The 19,423-nt window shown below is 41.2% G+C and overlaps 1 protein-coding gene across 1 annotated transcript in view; it reads left to right on the forward strand.

Moving 5' to 3' along the window:
• The window catches only part of LOC112982185 (A disintegrin and metalloproteinase with thrombospondin motifs 12), a 175,034-nt gene that overhangs the window by 109,180 nt on the left and 46,431 nt on the right, over positions 1-19,423 (forward strand). Inside the window, exons 10-13 of the mRNA XM_026098382.2 lie at positions 710-802; positions 996-1,141; positions 2,006-2,175; positions 10,691-10,824. Of these exons, the coding sequence (XP_025954167.2) occupies positions 710-802; positions 996-1,141; positions 2,006-2,175; positions 10,691-10,824 (543 nt within the window). The remainder of the gene's footprint in view (positions 1-709; positions 803-995; positions 1,142-2,005; positions 2,176-10,690; positions 10,825-19,423) is intronic.

The raw sequence follows: 19,423 nt of genomic DNA on the forward strand, positions 1-19,423 counted from the left end.
CCAGCCTTCATCAACCAGAGCCCTTACTCTTCTCGGACTACTAGGCTTTTTTTCCTCTGCCAGCTGTTCTGGACGGCTTTTAAATCATTCCCTCCTGTATCTGCTGGGCTGATGTTTTGAGAGCGCTGCATTTTGATCTCTTTCTCCTCATCTCGTTTTGGGAGTTGAAGGACATTAACCTGGTTGTCATACCTGGAGACATGGCATTGTTTCTGCTTACCGGCTGGGTTCTCTAACCTTCTTCGATTTCAGTGTACGTGTTTTCAGGCAGACAACAAGGCAAAATTGAACACTGTATTCATTAGCAGTCATCAAATGAAAATAATACAGACTCCATCTGCCTTCACCATAAACAGTAGCGCACAAACTTTGTAAAGTCGTTTTTCCTGTGTGTAGTCGGGAGCTGAGCAGCAAATGAGGGGAACATTTAAACTTACAAGCATAGTTTGGTTAATCCACTTGTTACAAAGTATTTGCTGTTTTATGTTTATTAAATAGTCCATAGTTGTACACTAATAAGGGGTACCTGAATTTGGACCCTCGAAGGGTCCTAACTTGTAGAAAACTGAACATCTATCTCTAGAAGTACTGCCCTTATAAAGCTTTGTAAATTGATATACAAGACCGTGGGTGACTTTTGAAAATTTTGGCCTTAGGCATTCAGCTCTGCTTGAGACTACTGTAGTTTCTTTCTTTCTTCCTTTTCCAGAATCTTTGCCAAACACTCTGGTGCTCAGTGAAAGGCTCCTGCCGCTCCAAACTGGATGCTGCTGCGGATGGCACTCGATGTGGAGAAAACAAGGTGACTGTGAGCTTCCATGCTATGAAGGGGCAGTGGGAAAACCATAAATAGCTCTGCCATCGGGTGAAAGAGGGAGTATCCTATGACATCTTAATTTAAAGCTCCATTTAAGTTTTAACCTTCATGGGAGTTCATTTACAGTAATGGTTTTCTGTGATACTAATCTTGAACTGTTTGCCCTTTCTCTTCTAAGTGGTGCTTCTCTGGTGAGTGCATTACAGTGGGCAAGACTCCAGAAGCAGTCCATGGTGGATGGGGTGTTTGGTCGTCCTGGTCCCATTGCACAAGGACATGTGGGGCAGGAGTTCAGAGCGCGGAGAGACCATGCAATAACCCAGAGTAAGTTGAGTGTACAATCCTTCCATTCCTTTTATTCAAGATCTTTGAGATACTAAAGAGGCTGGAGAGACATTTTTATGATATAGTTTTATCAGCAGGTGCTAGAGCAAGACAGTTATTGAACACCTCTCCTCCCCGGTTAAACATATCTGTGCGAAATTCACTTGGCTCAGTTTTTATAATCTTCATCTCCTTCATTAATCTTTATTTTCCAGGGAGCTTATTTCTACATGCAATGAAAAAATCTTGGTATTTGTCCTGCAAGCTTTGTGTAAATATTAGAAATGTTGCTTTAATAATACTGCCTTGAATAAATACAATGTCCTTGAACACTGGGTGGAATAATGGCTAGTGATATGTTCCTGAGGGAAGTCAAGGCCCTGCCTTTCATGTTTTATTCTAATCAGTTTTGTTTGGAGCTTCAGATGCATGGGGTCGGTAAGCACATAAAAGAAAGGGCAGACTTTTCTAATATATACCTGAGTGTATAATGACCTTATATCTCATTTTCAAAAATTGTTACAGGGTGCCTAACAGCTGAAATTACTTGGCTGTTCTGGCAAGATTGTCGAACATTCTGGAAAAAAAAATTTTTGAGTTCTTTAATAAGGCAGTTTGTCATTGCCAGGCAATGTGCCAAGAGCTCTGTGAGATGCAAGTGCTTGTAGGTCGTTGTGCTCCATATTGTTCTATTCGGATACCTGGACGTGTGAAGAGTGTCTCTACTCTGTCAAGGATTCGGATTCACCTCGTTAACCCATTGGAAGGGCATTGTTGTCTAATTGATACTATTGGAAAATACAAAAGTTAAAACTATGTTTTACCGAGAATCTCACATCCCTGATCTCAATGTTTCCTTTCTAGACCACAGTTTGGAGGAGACTACTGCACTGGAGAAAGGAAACGCTATCGCATGTGTAACATCAGCCCCTGTCACAAGAGCGTGCCAACCTTTCGTCAGATGCAGTGCAGCGAGTTTGATACAGTTCCTTACCAGAACGAATTCTACCACTGGGTTCCAGTTTATAACACAGGTACAAAGCTATGAATTTTTGAGTATCTTCTCTTAAGAGTCGAATTTACAGACAGATGGGAAACCTCTATGAGGAAGAGAAGTCACTGAATTACAAGTCTTTATCCAGAGAGAAAAATCAGATGTGACCACACTCTTGTGTGCCTGATCTGTATACGTGAGGGCACTGGTTTTGCTTTACACATTGATGTTTTCAGAAAGCTCTAGTAATAGTGGCGATGAGTTTAACTAGCCCATCACCTGGCAGGATATTACGCTAATAAAAGTTAGTGAGGACACATCTATGCTAATTGGTCTGGATGGAGCTGACCTGCCTTTCCCAGTATCATCCCCTGAACAAGAAGTGTGGTAGTGTGGTGCAGAGCTGCATGTCTGGGTCTGCAGGCATCGCTGCACCTAATGAGCAGGGCTCTTCAGCTGCACAAACGTAGCTTTACTACTGCCAAACTCAGACCTGCATGGGAAGCGTGCCTAGCACAATGCTGGGTGAATAATACCTTAACAGGCTCTGTAATGTACCTCTCTGTATTGTAGAGACAGGACTGATATCTCTGCCTTATAACTTGACTTGTAACGACTGGTTACTAAATATAGGGGTAATAGTTATTACCATGAAGTTTAATTCATGGTGAATACATAAATGTAAGGAGTGGATTATCCAGTGGAAGCTATAGATATAATTTCTTTAAGAAAATATAAACCAGTTAGGAAAGTGAAGCTCAAGATTCAGCTTTCAATTTCATTTTCCAATAGTATTTTTCAGCCATATTTATTGCGTTTTCATAGTTATTGACAGCACTAAATAAGTCTTCTAAATACCGGCTACTGCCTCAGTGCCATATAATAAATACATCGTTGAAGATAAACCTGGGGCATACAGCATTCCAGGAGAATTTCTGATCAGAGAAAATATGGGTCATAGGAAAAGACTGTTTCAGAAGGCCATTCAGTAAAACAAACCACAGTAAATGCTAAAAGCATATGGCTTAATCCAAAGCTAAACTCATGAATTGTTTTCTGCAATCCCTTGTCACTGAAATTGGGATTCCACTCCTCTCTGTTACTCATATGAGTACTTCTGCTGGGCACAGCCTTGATTCAGTTAGTGTCCTCTCCAGGGCAATGCTAACAGAGCTGGTAATTCTATATGTGCATTTGTTACTGAAGGTCTGCTTTTAAAAAGCACTGTAGATCATGAATCAAATGCTTCCTGAACGCTGAAAGGCAGGCCTATGATGATGTGTCTGCCATATTTCAAGTAGACCTGGTTATAGCTTTAGTGACAAAACACTTGCAGTAAAAATGCTGGTTTGTTGAGCCTGAAATATTTCATTTGGAACATCCTGGGTTTGGTGACCTTTTGCAAATTCCTTCAAATACCAAGCAGATATTTCTTCTATGGCTTAAAAGGCTTTTCGTCTGTTCTTACCTGTTTTCTTAGCAGCCAGGATTTCAGTCTGGAGTTACTTTGCTCCCTCAGGATTTGCAAGGCCTATAATGTTTGCAACTTTATTCTTATGTTCCATTAAGAACATCTGAAGTGTTTTCTTGCTGCCAAACTCTAATTTAGAAGAATCCTGGCACAGTCAGACAGGCTCTCCTGGGAGTACTCATCTGGGCAGAGAGTTGGTGAGGTCCTGTGCTGATCCTTCATCTGCCAGCGTCACTGTATGGGTGTTTATGGGGGTGGATGGCAATCGTGGGCTCTCGGCTTCCAGCTTTGTCCAACCGTGGCATTAGCTACTGCACTGAGGTGCAGCTGGCAGTTTTCCAGCCATCTCAGATTCCAGTTTTCTGTCACCTTCCAGTCAGTCGCTGAAGATGTCTGGGGGAAATGAAACTGTTTCTGTTTTCTCTGCTTACAAATGGCTCAGTGATTTCTGATGGAAGTGTGGGGAAAAATGTGACTGAGAGCAAAAATACTTAAAGGTAGCTAGGAAAGTAAAACTTGGAGAAAGATACAGCCATAAGCCATGACTAACAGGAGTACTCAAGAAATCCCGCACATTTTATGTGGGATAGAAGGAGCTCCTCAACCCTCCAGTGTTTTGCAGCATGAATCTCTGTTTTCATCTCTGTGTTACCTCTGGGCAGAATAACTTCAAGTAGGCTCACATGACAATGTGAGATAAAGCAGTTTGAGCCTTTCTTGATTGTCTTGAGCAAACAAAAATGATAAACAAAAGCAAAGCAACACCGTCATGTAAATCCTGCATGGAAAAGAGCTGACACAACAGGGCTCTGGAGACTGAATCACCGTGTCCACCATATGTCCACCAGCCTTCATCAGTGTATATCAGCTTGCCTTGCTTCACGTTGTATAACTAAAGCCATCTAATTTCCAAGACTTTTCAGCGTACTCTGTTACTACGTTAACTTGCTGTCAAGATGGTTTGGGCTTATGTTTTATTAGCAGGCATTTTCAAGCACCCCCACTGCACATGTGATATAGGAGAAAAGAAAATGTCCTGAAGCTTTCGCAAACCCTGACTGTGCGTCATAGCTTTGTGTGGAAGTGCTTAGTCAAGGAGTTGAAACCTTGAACTAGAAACTTTCTAGATGATGGTTATCATTTCAGTGTTCCTTCATCCTTCTGGAAAAACAGTAAATGGTAAAAGAAACCTAGACGATCGCAACTGTCTCTCCTGGCTTTAATTTCATAGCTTCCATAACCCAGTTCTAATGATTGTCACATAATTAGAGACTGTCATAATGTCCTTTTCTCCTCTTTAAATCGCTCATTCATAGGAGGACAAAGACTCTCCTTTAAATAGTTTTTTACCTAACATAAGCGAGATATAAGAAGTAGCTGTAACGAGCAGCTGAGGAGGAGAGCAGTGAATGGTATTTTACTGTTACCTAGACTAACTGCATTTAAGATTCCAATCTTTTAAGTTTTCCTCCTGTTCCCCTCTCCTGAGGAACTTGCACAGCCTGCTGATGCCTCCTTACCTGTTGTAGAGTTGCTCTAGAACATAGAAACTCCTGGACTCAAGCTGGAGTCTTCTGAATATCTCTGGGAGCCTTGACAGAAAGGGGACTTTCAGATTAAAGAGTAGTTAAAGCACCCAGCAGCTCTGGCAAGTGCATTTTCTGAGTGTGTTCTTATGATGTAGGCCGCTACTTTGACGCTTTAGCTGGGCCCTGCTGCTAATCTTCTGTTTTGCCATCAGGCAGACCCCGCATCTACTTAATTTTTTTCCTGCCTTTTGGCAGGTAACATTTGTCTGAATCTGATAGCTTCTCAGAACTTAATATCCATGTAGTCAGTGTGAGTTGTACTTCGAATGATGGAAGTAATCATATAAATACCTTTTCTTCCTCAGTCAGTACCAGGATTACCTATATATTCATCTCATGTACTTGTGGATAGGGGCTGTGTAACTGAAATGCTGTAGATTTCATATTTTTTCTGAAATGTGTCTGTGCATCAAGTAAGTTCTATACCGATAGAGCTGCGGGGTCTGAGCTAACAGCACAAGGTAATGTTTCTGCTGCCACTGCTTTGAAACTTTCCGCTGAAGTTCCAAGTTTGGTTAATGTGATGAAGTAGCTTTACCTCAGCTTCTTTTTTTCCTTTTTGTCTGTGGTAGTTGTCTCCTAATTTGCTTTGTTTTGGATTTCTTCATCCAATTTCGAGTTCTCACAGATGCACAGAAGTGAGGGCTCCAAGAAAATAGGCCCACTTCTTTTATTCCTTGTGTAATAGAGAAAAAATATTGAGGCCTTATCTTCTGCGGGCAGACACATTAATCACATCCCTCTCAATCAGGTTAAGGTGGATCCTTCCTGCATGCAAACTCATAGGATTCAGCTGTGAAGGAAGAAATTTAAACTCAGTATTTCTGCTCTGAGAAGGGAGTGCGTCCCTTTCTGGTTATCTTCATGTTGTTCTGTTTATACTTGCTGAATCTGAATTCTGTCATAATATACACAGGAAAAACCCCCCACATACCTTAATTTTAGGAACTTTACTCAACTTTGCTTGCTTGCTTCCTTGATCCTATTCTAATTTAAAGTAAATCATTGGGTGTTTGTGGAAGCTGTATTGCTTAGTATTCCATTACACCTCTGTGGTTTTTTTTTTCCTCTGTGTATCAAAGGATTGATCCCTGTTCAGATCAGCAGCGTAATCTTGGTAAAGGGTGAGGGCAGAGTACATAAAATGGAGGACGTAACTTTTCTGGTCTACCCAGTGTTGGTGGCACTTCAGCTAAAATCTTGTGTCCAGCTAGGGGCAATGCATTGCAAGAAGGGTGCAGACAAATGGGAAGAAGGTTGAAGAAGAAGGACATAAAAGATAAAATATTTAAAAAACATACCGTATGAGAAAGGTTGAAAAAAGCAAGTTTTGCTCTAGAAAAGAGAAGATTGAGTGAGTTAAAGGCCAGGTACTGTAAGCATGTTTCTAGAAATATATTCCATGCCTATCCCTGAGCTGGTAGAGGTACAGGCTAGTAAGTTCACATGGCTCCATGCAATGTGCTCAGGTGTGGAAGCATTACAGCCACCATCAGTTCTGTGTCCTTGTTAACTAACTGTGAAAGGTAGGACCTGGGGGGGGTCTTATCAGCTCAGTTCCAGGGTGTGTGAATGTAGCTCTTCTGCTTTCAAATGTGAATCTGATGTCAAGTTTCCTGTCATTGCACTTCATCCCGCCACCCTAGAGCTTCGGGCTCCAGCACTGGCTGATGCAGGACAAGTGCAGGAGCCCTTTCACTGCTGTGGTAGGACCTGCTCAAAGGACCAGAGGTCCTTGGTGCCCATAGAAGGTAGGACAAGCAGTGGTAGGCAAAAGGGTGCAGGGGGCCTTTAGGTTACGAATCAGGAATTCTTTATCGCTGTACCTGTAGTTAAACAGTCAAGCAAGTAGCCTAGGGAGTTTGGGGGACGAATATTATCCCTGTAGATTTAAAGACAAGCGAGGCAGGGATACGCTAAGTGTACTTGATCCTACTTCTGTGTGGAGGGATGGACTAAAACTCTGTAGGCTTTACCCAGGCAGAAATCAAACTCTGTTTAAATTAGAACTCAAAGTGCTTTTTATTTTTTTTTCTTTTATTTTATTTTTTTTCTGAACAAGGATTGTGACCCTTACTATATCTGGCCCTTACTGAGCGCTTATGGATTGGACCTGGTATTTCATGTGTATGCTGGACTGCAAGAATTTCTGTAAATTTTGGTCTAAAAGTAACTAAGATGGCCATGTCTTTGGTTAAGTCTCTTGGTGAATTAATCAAATTTGCTGAAGCAACAAAAACTAAAACAACTGCCTTAAAGACTTTCTTCTGAGAAACCCTAATGTTCATATTGATTCTGGTTTAGTCTTTTCAGTTTTTCAGGACTGAAATAAGATTTAGAAAATCTAAATTCAAAGCCAGCCTTTGCTTTTGAGGTTTTCCATTGTTTCAGGCAGTGTACTTATTCTCCGCATATGTCAATTCTGTATCTGAAAAAAGGGGATAAAAGAACTTTCTACATCTGTATATGTCTCTCATTTAAAATGTTAAACTTTTGGAGGACAGTGATGAATTTTTATTTATACTCAGAGGATAATGGAGCGCTGATCTTTGGTCAGGTCCCTAGATTCAGCTGTAAGAAATAGTAATAGACAAATAAACGATTTTAGAAAATAAATGGCTAATACAGTGCTTGGATAATTTCCTCAGTTGTGCCCTAACCAGTTTTCTGTGCAGATGAAATACCAAAATAGCTTTAAGAATGATGGCAAAAGTATAAAATACTGGATAGGATTGAGTCTGTGGGAAGGGAGCAGAGATGCTCTCATTTTCAGTCGGGTTCAGTAGGAGACTAATAGGAAGAGAACTAACAGAAGATCTGTGGAGAGAGGTTAGGATCTCTATTTAGACCAGTAACTACAATTAGGAAAAACAGGAAAGCTTTCAGAAAGCCCTTCTTTGAATCTTGAAGCTTGTGACTCTGAAAGTTTGCTTGTTGTTTATTTTTACCTTACCAGTTGGCTTAGTAAGGGAGATTATCTTTCTCTACAAACTTTTTCTGAGGTATATGCCTAGACCATCGTAGTCATGACAGGAATATGTCAGCAGACAGCACTGCCTGTTTTTTCTTGCTCAGTGATTTCTGAAATGAAATCGGATACCGTCTTGCTTTTTATGTCAACACACAGGTAGGGAGAAGGTGCAGATATCAAACTGCTGCTGTACGTATTTCATTACGAACTATGTGAAAGCTGAAATGGCTTTGTACAAAGTCTGTGTCAGGCAGCGTCAGTTCAGAGCAGGCAACGGGCTAGCAGCAGTCCTGTGCCGCTCCTTTCTGTTGAGCTTCATGTTTGAAAAATAGCGCAGTGGGAGGGTGAACAAGGTGGAACAAAACAGAGAGCGCTGAAGTCATGAAGTTAGCCACACGGCCAGGAAACGTTTCTCTAGAGAAAAGTGAAATAAATTTTATCACTTGTCATGACAGTTCTTATCAAAACAGCTGATGGATGTTATGGCTGGCAGTCTTCACAGAGTAGTTGAGGACTGATAAGGATTACCAATTTTATGTTCTTGCTTCAAAGTCTTTTAACTCTGTCACTATTCTGGAATATGACTCACATCACCTTGAATTCCACTGGTTTTATAACCTCAGTCCTCAGGCTCTAACCCCTCTACTGCCCTGTGCAAAGGTGGAAAGCACTCCTCTGTCTTATTTGAGAAGCCCCAAGTGCTTCATTATTTTCAGTTTCTCATTACCTCTGCCCAGGAGAGTGAAGATACAACCCCCTGCCCCTGAAGGTGTAGGATTTCCTGGAGTGTCCCTTTTATAATGTTCTTCTAGATTCCAGTCCTGCAAAAGTAATGCTTGTGTGAATGAGGTTATCAGTTTTAAAACTTAGGCTGTGTAGGATTCAGTCTTTGAGTTGCAAGCAGTTTGGGGCAGGAGCTGCTGTGACTTTAGTGTGCTGTGTGGTGCTGTACATCTGTGGGTGCTATACAAACCAAAGCAACGAAACTGAATCTCCCCCTTCAAAAGCGGAAGCCCTTCCATGCTCATGCAAAGAAACTAAATCATATCTTTAAAAAAATGAATTTCTCGTTACTAGAAATGCCTCCAATCTTAAATGCAGTTCTTTTTATGACACAAAAAAGAGAAACAAAGAAGACGACAGAGGAAGAAGGAGAGAGAAATTCATTAGCCAGGGCACAGAAGATTTACAGTAATCCTCCATTCCCCTGAGAGCAACGGAGGGGCATTTATTGGCTCAGGCGCAGGGTGAATTTATCATTCAGCACAGGCACTTCTGCAGCACACTGGAAGATTTTGTTAAAATGGCTTAATGAGAGTGCCTTGAAGTCCTCCTGGCTGGCTCCTGAAGGTCGTATCTGGAGCAGATTTAAGCCTTGCTTCAGCAAAGCATTTTGGCTGGCTGAACATGAATGAATTGCTCTAGCAATTGGCTAAACTGGTACCTTGGAGTAGATCAGAAAGATGAGATGGCTCCTCAGCTATCATCAGCCGTGGCTATGACACTGGGTGATTTTTCTTTCAATTAGATAGCTCTGGCTTTGCTGGAGGGCTTCTAGGGGAACGGCATCAGGGCATAGATTGTCTTTTTTTTTGCTTTGACCCTGGTTTTAGTTCTAATGCTGCCTTTAATTTATACAGCTTACTTTTCAAACTTGGGCGCTTTGACTCTCCAAAGCCTGAATTTCAAAGCTTCCTGTTCCCAAGGGCCAGAATCTGTGGGACAGGGCAGGTTTGTGTTTGCCTCTTTATAATCCATGTGTGGGCTAGACTAAGAGTGGTCCATTGTAGAGGACCTTGCAGCACTTGGAAGCACTTTTGCTGTACTGCCTTCCCTGGTAACTCCATGCACATTTACCCCAGAACAGCTTAGATCTCTCAGACCCACTAATATCACCTCCCATTTCATAAATTGCCAAGCAGAAAAAAAAATCGCCATGCCCGAAGTGTTTGAAATAACTTACTAAGTGCCATCAAGTAGCTGAAAATTAGCAATTCTGTCATTCTCTGCTGACATACAAAAGATCAGAAGCAACTGCTTCACTGCCTACCAAGAGAGGCTGGCAGCACTGATCAGGAGTCACAAATTATCTCTAAATCCACTTGGTCACAGCTGACTTGTGCTTATCAGTGTCCTTGGCAATCTCGTCCTGAAACTCCTCCTTTCCCCTCACGGAGGGCAACTGTTTTTGCTGGTTTCCCATCCCCTCCGCCATCCCAGCTGACTGCGTAGCCGCTGCTCCAGCTGGATGGTCACATCAGTGATGGAAAGCAAGGAGGTGTGAGGATGCCGAACGCCAGCTGCTTCCTAGAAATACCCTAGTGACATTTATCAGGCCTGTGCTGTTCTGTTAGCAATACTACCGGGGCTTTGTTATCTGCTTCTAACGAGGCCGTTCCTGACAGAAAATGCCAGGGAAAGTAAGCGGATGGTGCAGTAAAGGTATGCTGTTATTCCCTGCATGTTACAGTTCGATGACCCTGCTGAAGTGTTTTCTGAAAGGGTATCTTTGTTTCCCCTTCAGCTAACCCCTGTGAGCTCCACTGTCGCCCAGTAGACGGCCATTTTTCGGAGAAGATGCTTGATGCGGTCACCGATGGTACTCCTTGCTCTGAAGGAAGCCACAGCCGAGATATCTGTATTAATGGCATGTGTAAGGTATTGGGTATGTTTGCATGTTTCTTTCTTTACAATTTACTTTATAAATTTATGGGAAAATATTTAACACATTTCTTTGGAGGATCCAGCGAAAGGCACTCCCAACTCCATTTTATGGCATTTTTAATAATCACAGAACAAAGTGACAGAAACAGCTTTTCTAAGTGATCATAAGAGACCCCTACATTCTTTTTAATGGACCCATCAGCCTGAGAGCTGATTACTTTTGGTACCTTCAGGCTCCCCTTTTCTTTTTCCTTTATTTTAAAACATCAATTTAAGAAAATCTGTTTCTGATGAAGGTGTTTTCACCAAAGATTATGGCTTTGGGTGTCACCGCTCTGTGGTTTTACACATTATGTAGCAGTTCTGAACTGGGGCTTCTGGCAAGATCAGATACTTACACTTGAAGACAATAAAAATTCTTGCAGTTTACAACAGTAAATTGAGTAATGCTATACAATGAGGAAACTGGCAATCACAAGGTATATGTTTCAATAATGTTCTGTTTATTGAGGAATAAATACAAGGTTTTCTGCATGTTAATAGCAGATTTCCAGAATAATGTACTAGACTGTGACATTCGAAGGTGTGTTCTGTAGGTGACTGTAATGCCCACAGTCATAGTGATGCCTTTATTGAAATACTAATAAGGCAAATGAACGTTTTATTTGTAGGGGATGTATTTACAACTACAGCTTGTTTTCTTGAAATTGGGAATTTGGATCCTGTACCCCCTTGAAGCCTGATGGTTGTTTGGCTTTTAACATCTTTGGAAACAAAAGCAGGACTCGGTGTTTTGTAGAAATTATATTAGCTTACAGTAGGGAGCTTGGTAATCCTATGCCGTAAGCCAATGAATCGTAGAAGAATGCAGCCAGAAGGGACTTCAGATCAACCATTTCATCTCTTTACAGAATCATATACACTTTTGTCATTCTTCATAGATACTTGTTTTACTTAAAGACTTCTGGTGATGGAAACCCTATGATTTTCTTAGGTAATTAGAACGCCCTCTTCGAAGACTTTCTATTGTACTGGAATGCCAGTGCCTCAGAGAACAGCAGTAAGAGATTTAAGTTTTCCTTGCATGACATGCATTTGTATCAGAGTGGTAAGGAGATCCTGTTCAAATTCACAATGAAGAGATTCCATTTGATTTTGCTGAGAGCTAGGATGAGTCTTTTAATTGTGATGGGGAAAGAGCTGACCTGAACATCAGCAATTTAAGCCAGCTGGAAACAAATATCTAGCATATTGGAGCACGTAGTAAATGTTATATACTGTAACAGTGCTTTTGCCTTCACTCAGAAGAGGCCAAGTGCCGAACTCAGGAGGTGTTCTTCATGATGTTTGATTTTTTTGGTTTCCAATCCATATAGATTTGGATCACTATGACTAAGTTTTAGCTTTCATATGTTTTCTGTATTTAGCCCTGCTTGTGACAATTCAAATTTATACCTATTTCAGAAGGAGCAAAACTTAGTTTAGCTGAACTGATAGATCAGAATTGAAAGCAAAAACAGTTTTAATTGCAGTTTGTAGATATTAGATATACTTTATCATAAGTAGTTCTGGGGGCTTAAAACCTTTTTTAAAAAAATTCTTCCAAAATACAGGTGCTGTCATAAATACAGTTTTGTCAGCAATTTCACATGTGGAATACCACATCCCATCTGAGAAACAGATTTAATTGGAGTCGGAATCATGGAGTGAACAATACAACCATGCAACTGCCACAAACTAGATCAAATAGTGAATAGGTAACCCAAATAGCTGACATTTCTGAAAGAGACCATGCTTTTATCTGAAATATGTACGCAGCACAACACTTCAGTGGAAGCTTTGTCTCTCTCAGTATAATTCACTAGTATTTTTGTCCAGGTAGTTAAACACAATACATACATTATGGGTCACAAACTTTGAAATGCATTTAATGTAATTAGTCTGTTACATCATTCTTGTACTTTTAACAGCAATGTGCACTAATAACGTGAAAAAAGAGTTCACAAAAATTAATGGCAGTGATTAATAAAGCCCTATTCAGGTTTTCAGGATTCGTCTCACAAAAGCACTTCACATTTGTCGCGAGTACTAAAATAATATTTCACTTTAGTCTGAAATTGAATAAAAAATAAAAAAGGTAAGATGTTGTATGTTAGACCCACTGTCCATATTTTTCGCATGTGTTTGGCTTGCAGAGTAGCTCTTGTTTAATGATTAAGTTCAGAGTTTTCTGTGTGGGTGTGTATAAACAAGACATGTAGACCCAGATTCAGTCAAGAATTTATTCTCCTAAATTCAACTGATTTTAATCTGATTTTGCAGATTGCCATGGTTTTGCATAGAGCAACCAGGGAAATTGCTCCTATCTAGATGTCTAAATATGGACTGAGGTGCTTCATTTTAGCTATATGAGGTCTACTGACTGCTTTCCTAGCCACCTTGGCAAGGCCAAAATGTGCATCTTCAAGTGGGAAGTAAGTACAGGCAGATACCACTGCTGGTTCTCTTGGTCCTTGCAATTTATACAATATATGGGGCCTAATTTTTCAGAAGACCTGTTGTATAATACAGCTGGGCCCTTGACTTTGTCTTTCACACAGGGCAGGCTGTCCCTAAACAGCAGTAATGCCATGATCCCACTCAGGGCTGGAATCAGTGGCTGCCCAGAGGAGTCACGAACCTTGTGCCTGCCCTTGCAACCATGTGTTGGTCCAGGTGGTGCTACCCCGGGGGCGAGAGGTGCTCTTAACCCTTTTATCTATTTGCACTTAGCTGTTCATCTTCCTTCAGATATTTTCTCAGAACCACTCTTGCCATGACGCCCAAATTAAACAACTTTGTTTGGAGGGAGTCAGGAAGATCTGCCAGTAATATCGTCTAAAATCTTCAAGGTATCATGACTAGTTTGCCATTTAACCACGTTCCCCTGCACTCATCCTTTGGGTGTCCCTTTTTTTTCTTTTCCTTTGTTTATAAGATCTGTAAAGCACATAGTCTCACTTCCTGTGTTCTAAAGAATATATCACAAGTGGACTCTGATGCTTACTGGAGCCTTGGGTTGTTCCCACAGTGTTAATAAGCAAGGATCTTGCCACAGTAGTATGTATATTGAGCTGCAGTGCAGGTATGAGTTTTCGAGGCTGAGGGATTTGGTTAAACATGAACTGCAGCACTGTCTAAAAGTGAAAGGTTGTGTGATGTATGCACTGGGAGTGTGCGGACACTGAGAGTCACGGACCTGGTATCTACCTTGTCTGTAACAGGCCTTCAGCTCCCCATACAGAGTTTGAGGGCTCCAATGATCTTCAGTCGTGCAAATCCATGAGCTGTTCTCTGTGGTCATTTGCAATTGCTATGCTGAGAGATTACTAACATTGTATTGGAAGTTGCACTGCTGTGTGGTACCAGGAAGGAAAGTGATTTTTTTTTCTCTTGCTAAAAAGTAGACTACACATCTCATTTATTGTAGTAGCACAGCTATCTCTTACTATTGCGTCAATCTCCTCCTCCCACTGCTAGCCCAACAGGACATTGCTTCAGCACTTTCTGGATAAGTTATAAGAGAAACAGGCACATCAGGACACATCTCTCCCCATCAAAGGCAGTGTCATAGCCAGCACAACAAGATCATCATTTCTTCATTTGGAGACCAGGGGGGCATGGCAGAAAGACCTTAAAAGCGTGATGTGTCATTCTTGTAATTTGGATATTCAGGCAGTACATCCTGGCAATACCCTTCAGTGACAGCAAGGACTTTCTGTACCTGCTGCCCAACAGCCAGTCTGACAAAAAAGTCTCCTTCTGGAAGTGGCAAAAGGGTAGTTTCCTTTTAGTCACCAAACAGCAGGAAATAAATTGTTTCTCCTTCCTGCAGAAATGCAGTGGGGCAGTTCAGGTCTGCTGTGTGATGGGATCAATAATAAAAACTAGTCGCAGGTGTGTCAGAAAGGCTCTTGGTGAACAGGGCAATGACAAAGGCTGCATGGGGTGATGCTGGTTTGTAATGGGCATGCCACAGGGTGCCGTAACACAGCGTGCTTCACTGGCGGAGGGCGCACAAGGACGTAGGTGTGCATTAGAGTCAGAGCCTAATTGTGGCTGTTTCTTTCTTGTTTTAATAACTGCATTTAGTCTCTAGGTCCACTTTCATGTGCAATTTGCCAGATATTTTAGTCACATCTTTGTTAAAAGCGGTTATAGAAAACTTGGTTGCTTCATATCTGGGGTAGAAGAATGAGGAAAGCAACTAAGAGGGAGGAGGAAGCATCTAGGAATAAATCTAATGAATGACAAAAATAATGTGATGTTCACTGGAGCGGTGAGGTAAAGCAGGGCCTGGAAATTAAAGTTCATGTGAATGTATTTATAATGAGTGACTGCTGGAGCTGATTTACTCTGATGCATGAAAATGTGTCCTACAGTTTGCAATGGTCATTAATAGCCTTGTAACATGATGACCTGTTGCCAAATACAAATGTCATTGCATCAATGGCAGCAGGGAATAAAATGAAAGCTTTATTTGCTGTGATATAGTAAATTACCTGCTCTGCAGCATTTGTCTGGATTGCTTCACTGGTGGGGACCCCCACACCACAACCTGGTGCACATATAGAGAAGAGTGGTGATGTCTGATCAGATATAAACAGTTTTTCAAATGTTGGAGGAAAATCAAAATACAAGCTGCTATGGTTGTAACTGGAAGGGACAAAGGGATTCCTTTCATGTCACAGCGATCTTATATTTTGATTATATGGATGTGTTGCCAAGGGAAATATAGGAGCATGTGAGAAAGTCTTCAGTTAACTCTGAGTGAGCTGATAGACAGTACTACCCATGTGGAGACACTAATTGACACCCCCCTACCCCCCATATAGAATAGAAAACAAACTTTAACATGCAGGACTCCCCAAAACACCAAGAGCCTGGTTCTCGCTCTGGTCTAATGATAAGCCTGACAGCACTGACTTTGCTGACTGTTTATAGACAATTAACAAATGTGCTGATAGTACAGTAAATATAGTGCAGAATGCATCTCTTTCTTAAGCAAATGGCTACATACCTACCTATTTACATTCTCAGGCAGCGCGAAGTATGATCTACAGTGCGTCCGTCACTAACATGTGAAGAGTCAAATCTGAACTCCTGGCAAGATAAGGGATCATCCCGCTCTTATCACAGTGGTATCCAAGCAGTCTGAATACTTCATTAGATCTGTCCTTAATAGAATAGTTACATGCTTGGAGGCAAAAATGTAGTCATGAACCTATTTATCATGTGCTTATCTCTGTAACATTCTCTACAGCTCATCAACATAGTCCTTTGGTACTGAGGTATGCCTGTGTGTGAGACATTACAGTAACAGTGAGAAAATTATTTTCTCTTTTTAAAGTGGCCTTCTGTAAAGAAAGAAGGAAACTGAGAATGCTGCAGAACTTCTTGGCACAGGTTTTGTTTTCCGTAGCAGGTTGGCTGGGCATTGGCATTAAGTGGTACATGAGTCTTTTTGAAATAACCTGCAAAATGCAAGTGACGTGGTTTAACGCAGTTATTAACTTGGGGCTTTCTCTTGCTTCCATTTTTGCATCTTCTCTAGCTGTGTTTTATGTCACTGGTACCCAGAGGAAAAGTTTAGGTGTTTCTTGCACTTAAAAGATCAGAAAAACATTAGAATATAAAGGATGTGTTATGCCTAGATTAATCTAATGGATGCATTTTCCTGTCAGAAGCTTACAGAACATTATGGTAGCTGTTGTGCTGAAGGTAAAATAAGATCAGAATCAAAAGAAGGGATAGCTAGAGTTTTATACTTTGGGAGGGTATTAGAGAAGTAAGCAGGTATCACACCTAAAAGTTAATTTTGAGAAAAATCAGCAGACGATAACTGTAAATACCACACCTATGGCAATTCATTTAAATCCCAGGCAGTAGTCCACTGCTGAAGGTCTCCAGATGTCTTAGATACTGTTAACAACCATTAAGTGCTGGACAGTGGTTTGCACTCTGCAGCTTCAGCCCAATGTGAGGGTGCCCCGAGCATCTCAGAGCCGTGCTGCTAGAAGCTCCCTTGCTAAGTGTGAAGGTGCAATCTATTAGGTGCAGACACGGTCCTGGGACTGTAACATGGGTAGGAAAGGGATGCCTGGAGCGCTTGTGCCAGTGGCAGTGTTCATACACTAGGCAGAGTCCAGGGAGGACTGTGCTGTGAGGTAAGGCCTCCTATAATCACTTCCTTGAGCACTAACCAGCACTTCCCTTCAGTGGACATGGGTCCGCAGAAGACTTGCCCAGAATTGCCTCTGTCCGCTCTGAGCTAAACATGATACTATTTTCATAGCAAATACTCAATCAAGCAAGAAATGTAACATGTATGGGATTGGAACTATTCAGTAATTCATATCAAAATTTGAAAGTAGTTTCAGTTTAAAAAAAGAAAAGATTGTGGAAAGGAGGGGACAGAGAAGAAAGTGTGTCAGAAAACTTGACACATTTTGTTGTGCAGTTTTGAAAATAAAGCATTTTGACACCTCTCCAAAAAATTTACTCTGAATTTTGGGGAAACAGTTTTAAAAGGTTAAATGATTCCCCAAAGGCAACATTCAAGGAGGAGGGAAGCAGATAACATAATCTGGTTAAATATTCTTATAATCTGGCTTCACATTCTTCAAATAGAAAGAAAAAATCAATATATCCTGTTTTTCTGCATGAAGAGAAGACCGGAAAATTAAGTTCCAGGAGAATCAAGACAGACTTTGTAGCACACTCCTGGGATGACCACGTTGCCCTGCGTTCATTAACTGCGTGAAGACGTGCTATGGATGAAGCTAACGCATAGCAAAAATGAAACAATGGAAAATGATTTTCAACTGGAGATGCAGGTAGCTAGAGAGCCCCAGCCAGCTCCCCTGTAATGATGATGGGCTCTGGTACAAACCACTATTAATATATTTTAAACTTCATTAATATTTGATTGTGACAACAGTTGCTAAAACACAGATATCATTTAAATAACTTTATGATATCAAGGAGCTCAAGTGCACCATTATGTAGTTTAGGTGGCAATACTCCCTCTATTTGTAAAGCAGTTGTCTATAAAAAATAGAAGTGCAAAGTTTAACGGTACAGTACACTTTCGCTTTTGTTTTGTACTATAACCTTTTCAAAGTTTCCAAATACAGCTTTTTAAAATCACTTTAAATGAACCGAATATATTTTAGAATCCTTTCCCTGGTGTATTTTTATAGTATTATCTTAGCACGAAGCTGTTAGGGAAGTTTGGGGACTGGTTCTCTGCCTGCAGCTGAGCTCTGATCGTGTCAAAAAGAGATGCTGCAGCGAGCTCTGAACCCGTGCACCGCCTCACCACCAGCGGATTTAGAAGATGAAAGGCTTTTCTGCTTTATGCACTGGCAGGGACCAAACGCTGGTGCACATTTGGCTGAGCGCTGACTCTGCCATCTTATGGCCCCGCTTCTGTCTAGAGCGTGTGCTTCTTGGACTAAGTAGGGCCAACAGGTAGGATCGTTGTCCGAGTACAACAAATGGATATAAATTCATAAATCATTTTGATTCCATGTTCTAAAAATGAAACATTTTATTTTTTAACTTCAAAAACCTTGCCAGTTTTTAAATAGAAGCAAAAAAGACCCCAAAACTAAATGAAGATTTTGTTCGAGCTTAAAGGAGTTATGGTGCACACAATTTTTGGTTTTGGCGAGGAAAAAGAAGTTTTGTCATGCCTCAAAGCGAATGAATTTCTCTCCATCTCCCTTTAGCAAGCATGAACTGAAAAACAAGTTTTTACCAGAACTTTGTCTTTGATGCATTTCTTGGTGTTGATGAGCTGGAGAAGCAGCCTTCTGGGTATAACACTTCATACCCATTTGAGAGTTTCCCTTTGCTAGGGAGTTTCTCTACAGTTGTGGTCCTGCACTGGCTGGTTGGCATGAAGAGCCAACATGGAGATCGGGCGGTGATCTATCATTTCTTGAGTTTTCTGTGGCTTTAGCTGGGTACAGTTGTGTAAAGTCAGCATGTTCAGTGAGTGAATCCATGGTGTATACTCCCTAGCCTAGGTACCAGTGCTAACACAAGTCCAAGCATCCATTCCTGTGCAAAGCTTGTGTTTTAGGTGTGTTGGAAAATAGCCTGGAACTGTGAAATATTTGCAAGGGTCTGGGGGTAAAATACTGGGGTTTCCCTGAGGCGCTGGTGAGAGTTGCTGTTTCTCAGTTCTGTTAGTGCACTGTATTCCTGGGAAGCCACGGTTACTTCTGCATCATAAGAAAGCAGGGAAAAATCCTGGATGTAGTGGCCAGTTTAAGCCATTTGTGAGGCACATTTTCATCTTTGGTAACAGCGTCTGGTCACAACTGCAAGTTTCGTGATATGGTGTGGTTTTTTACTTTCATACAATACATGTGAATTTGAGATAGATATGACAACCTCTACTATTAGTTTCTGTATATAGATTATGCACTATCCCATGAAATTGATTCTCCCCCTTCTTGGAAGAACAGAGTGCACTGAAGGCAGAGAGATGCGAATTTTGGAGTATATCATTGTGGAGGCCACGTTTATTCTGAAATTGTTTTTC

The sequence above is a fragment of the Dromaius novaehollandiae genome, chromosome W (genome assembly GCF_036370855.1).
Source record: "Dromaius novaehollandiae isolate bDroNov1 chromosome W, bDroNov1.hap1, whole genome shotgun sequence".
Classification (NCBI taxonomy): Eukaryota; Metazoa; Chordata; class Aves; order Casuariiformes; family Dromaiidae; genus Dromaius; species Dromaius novaehollandiae.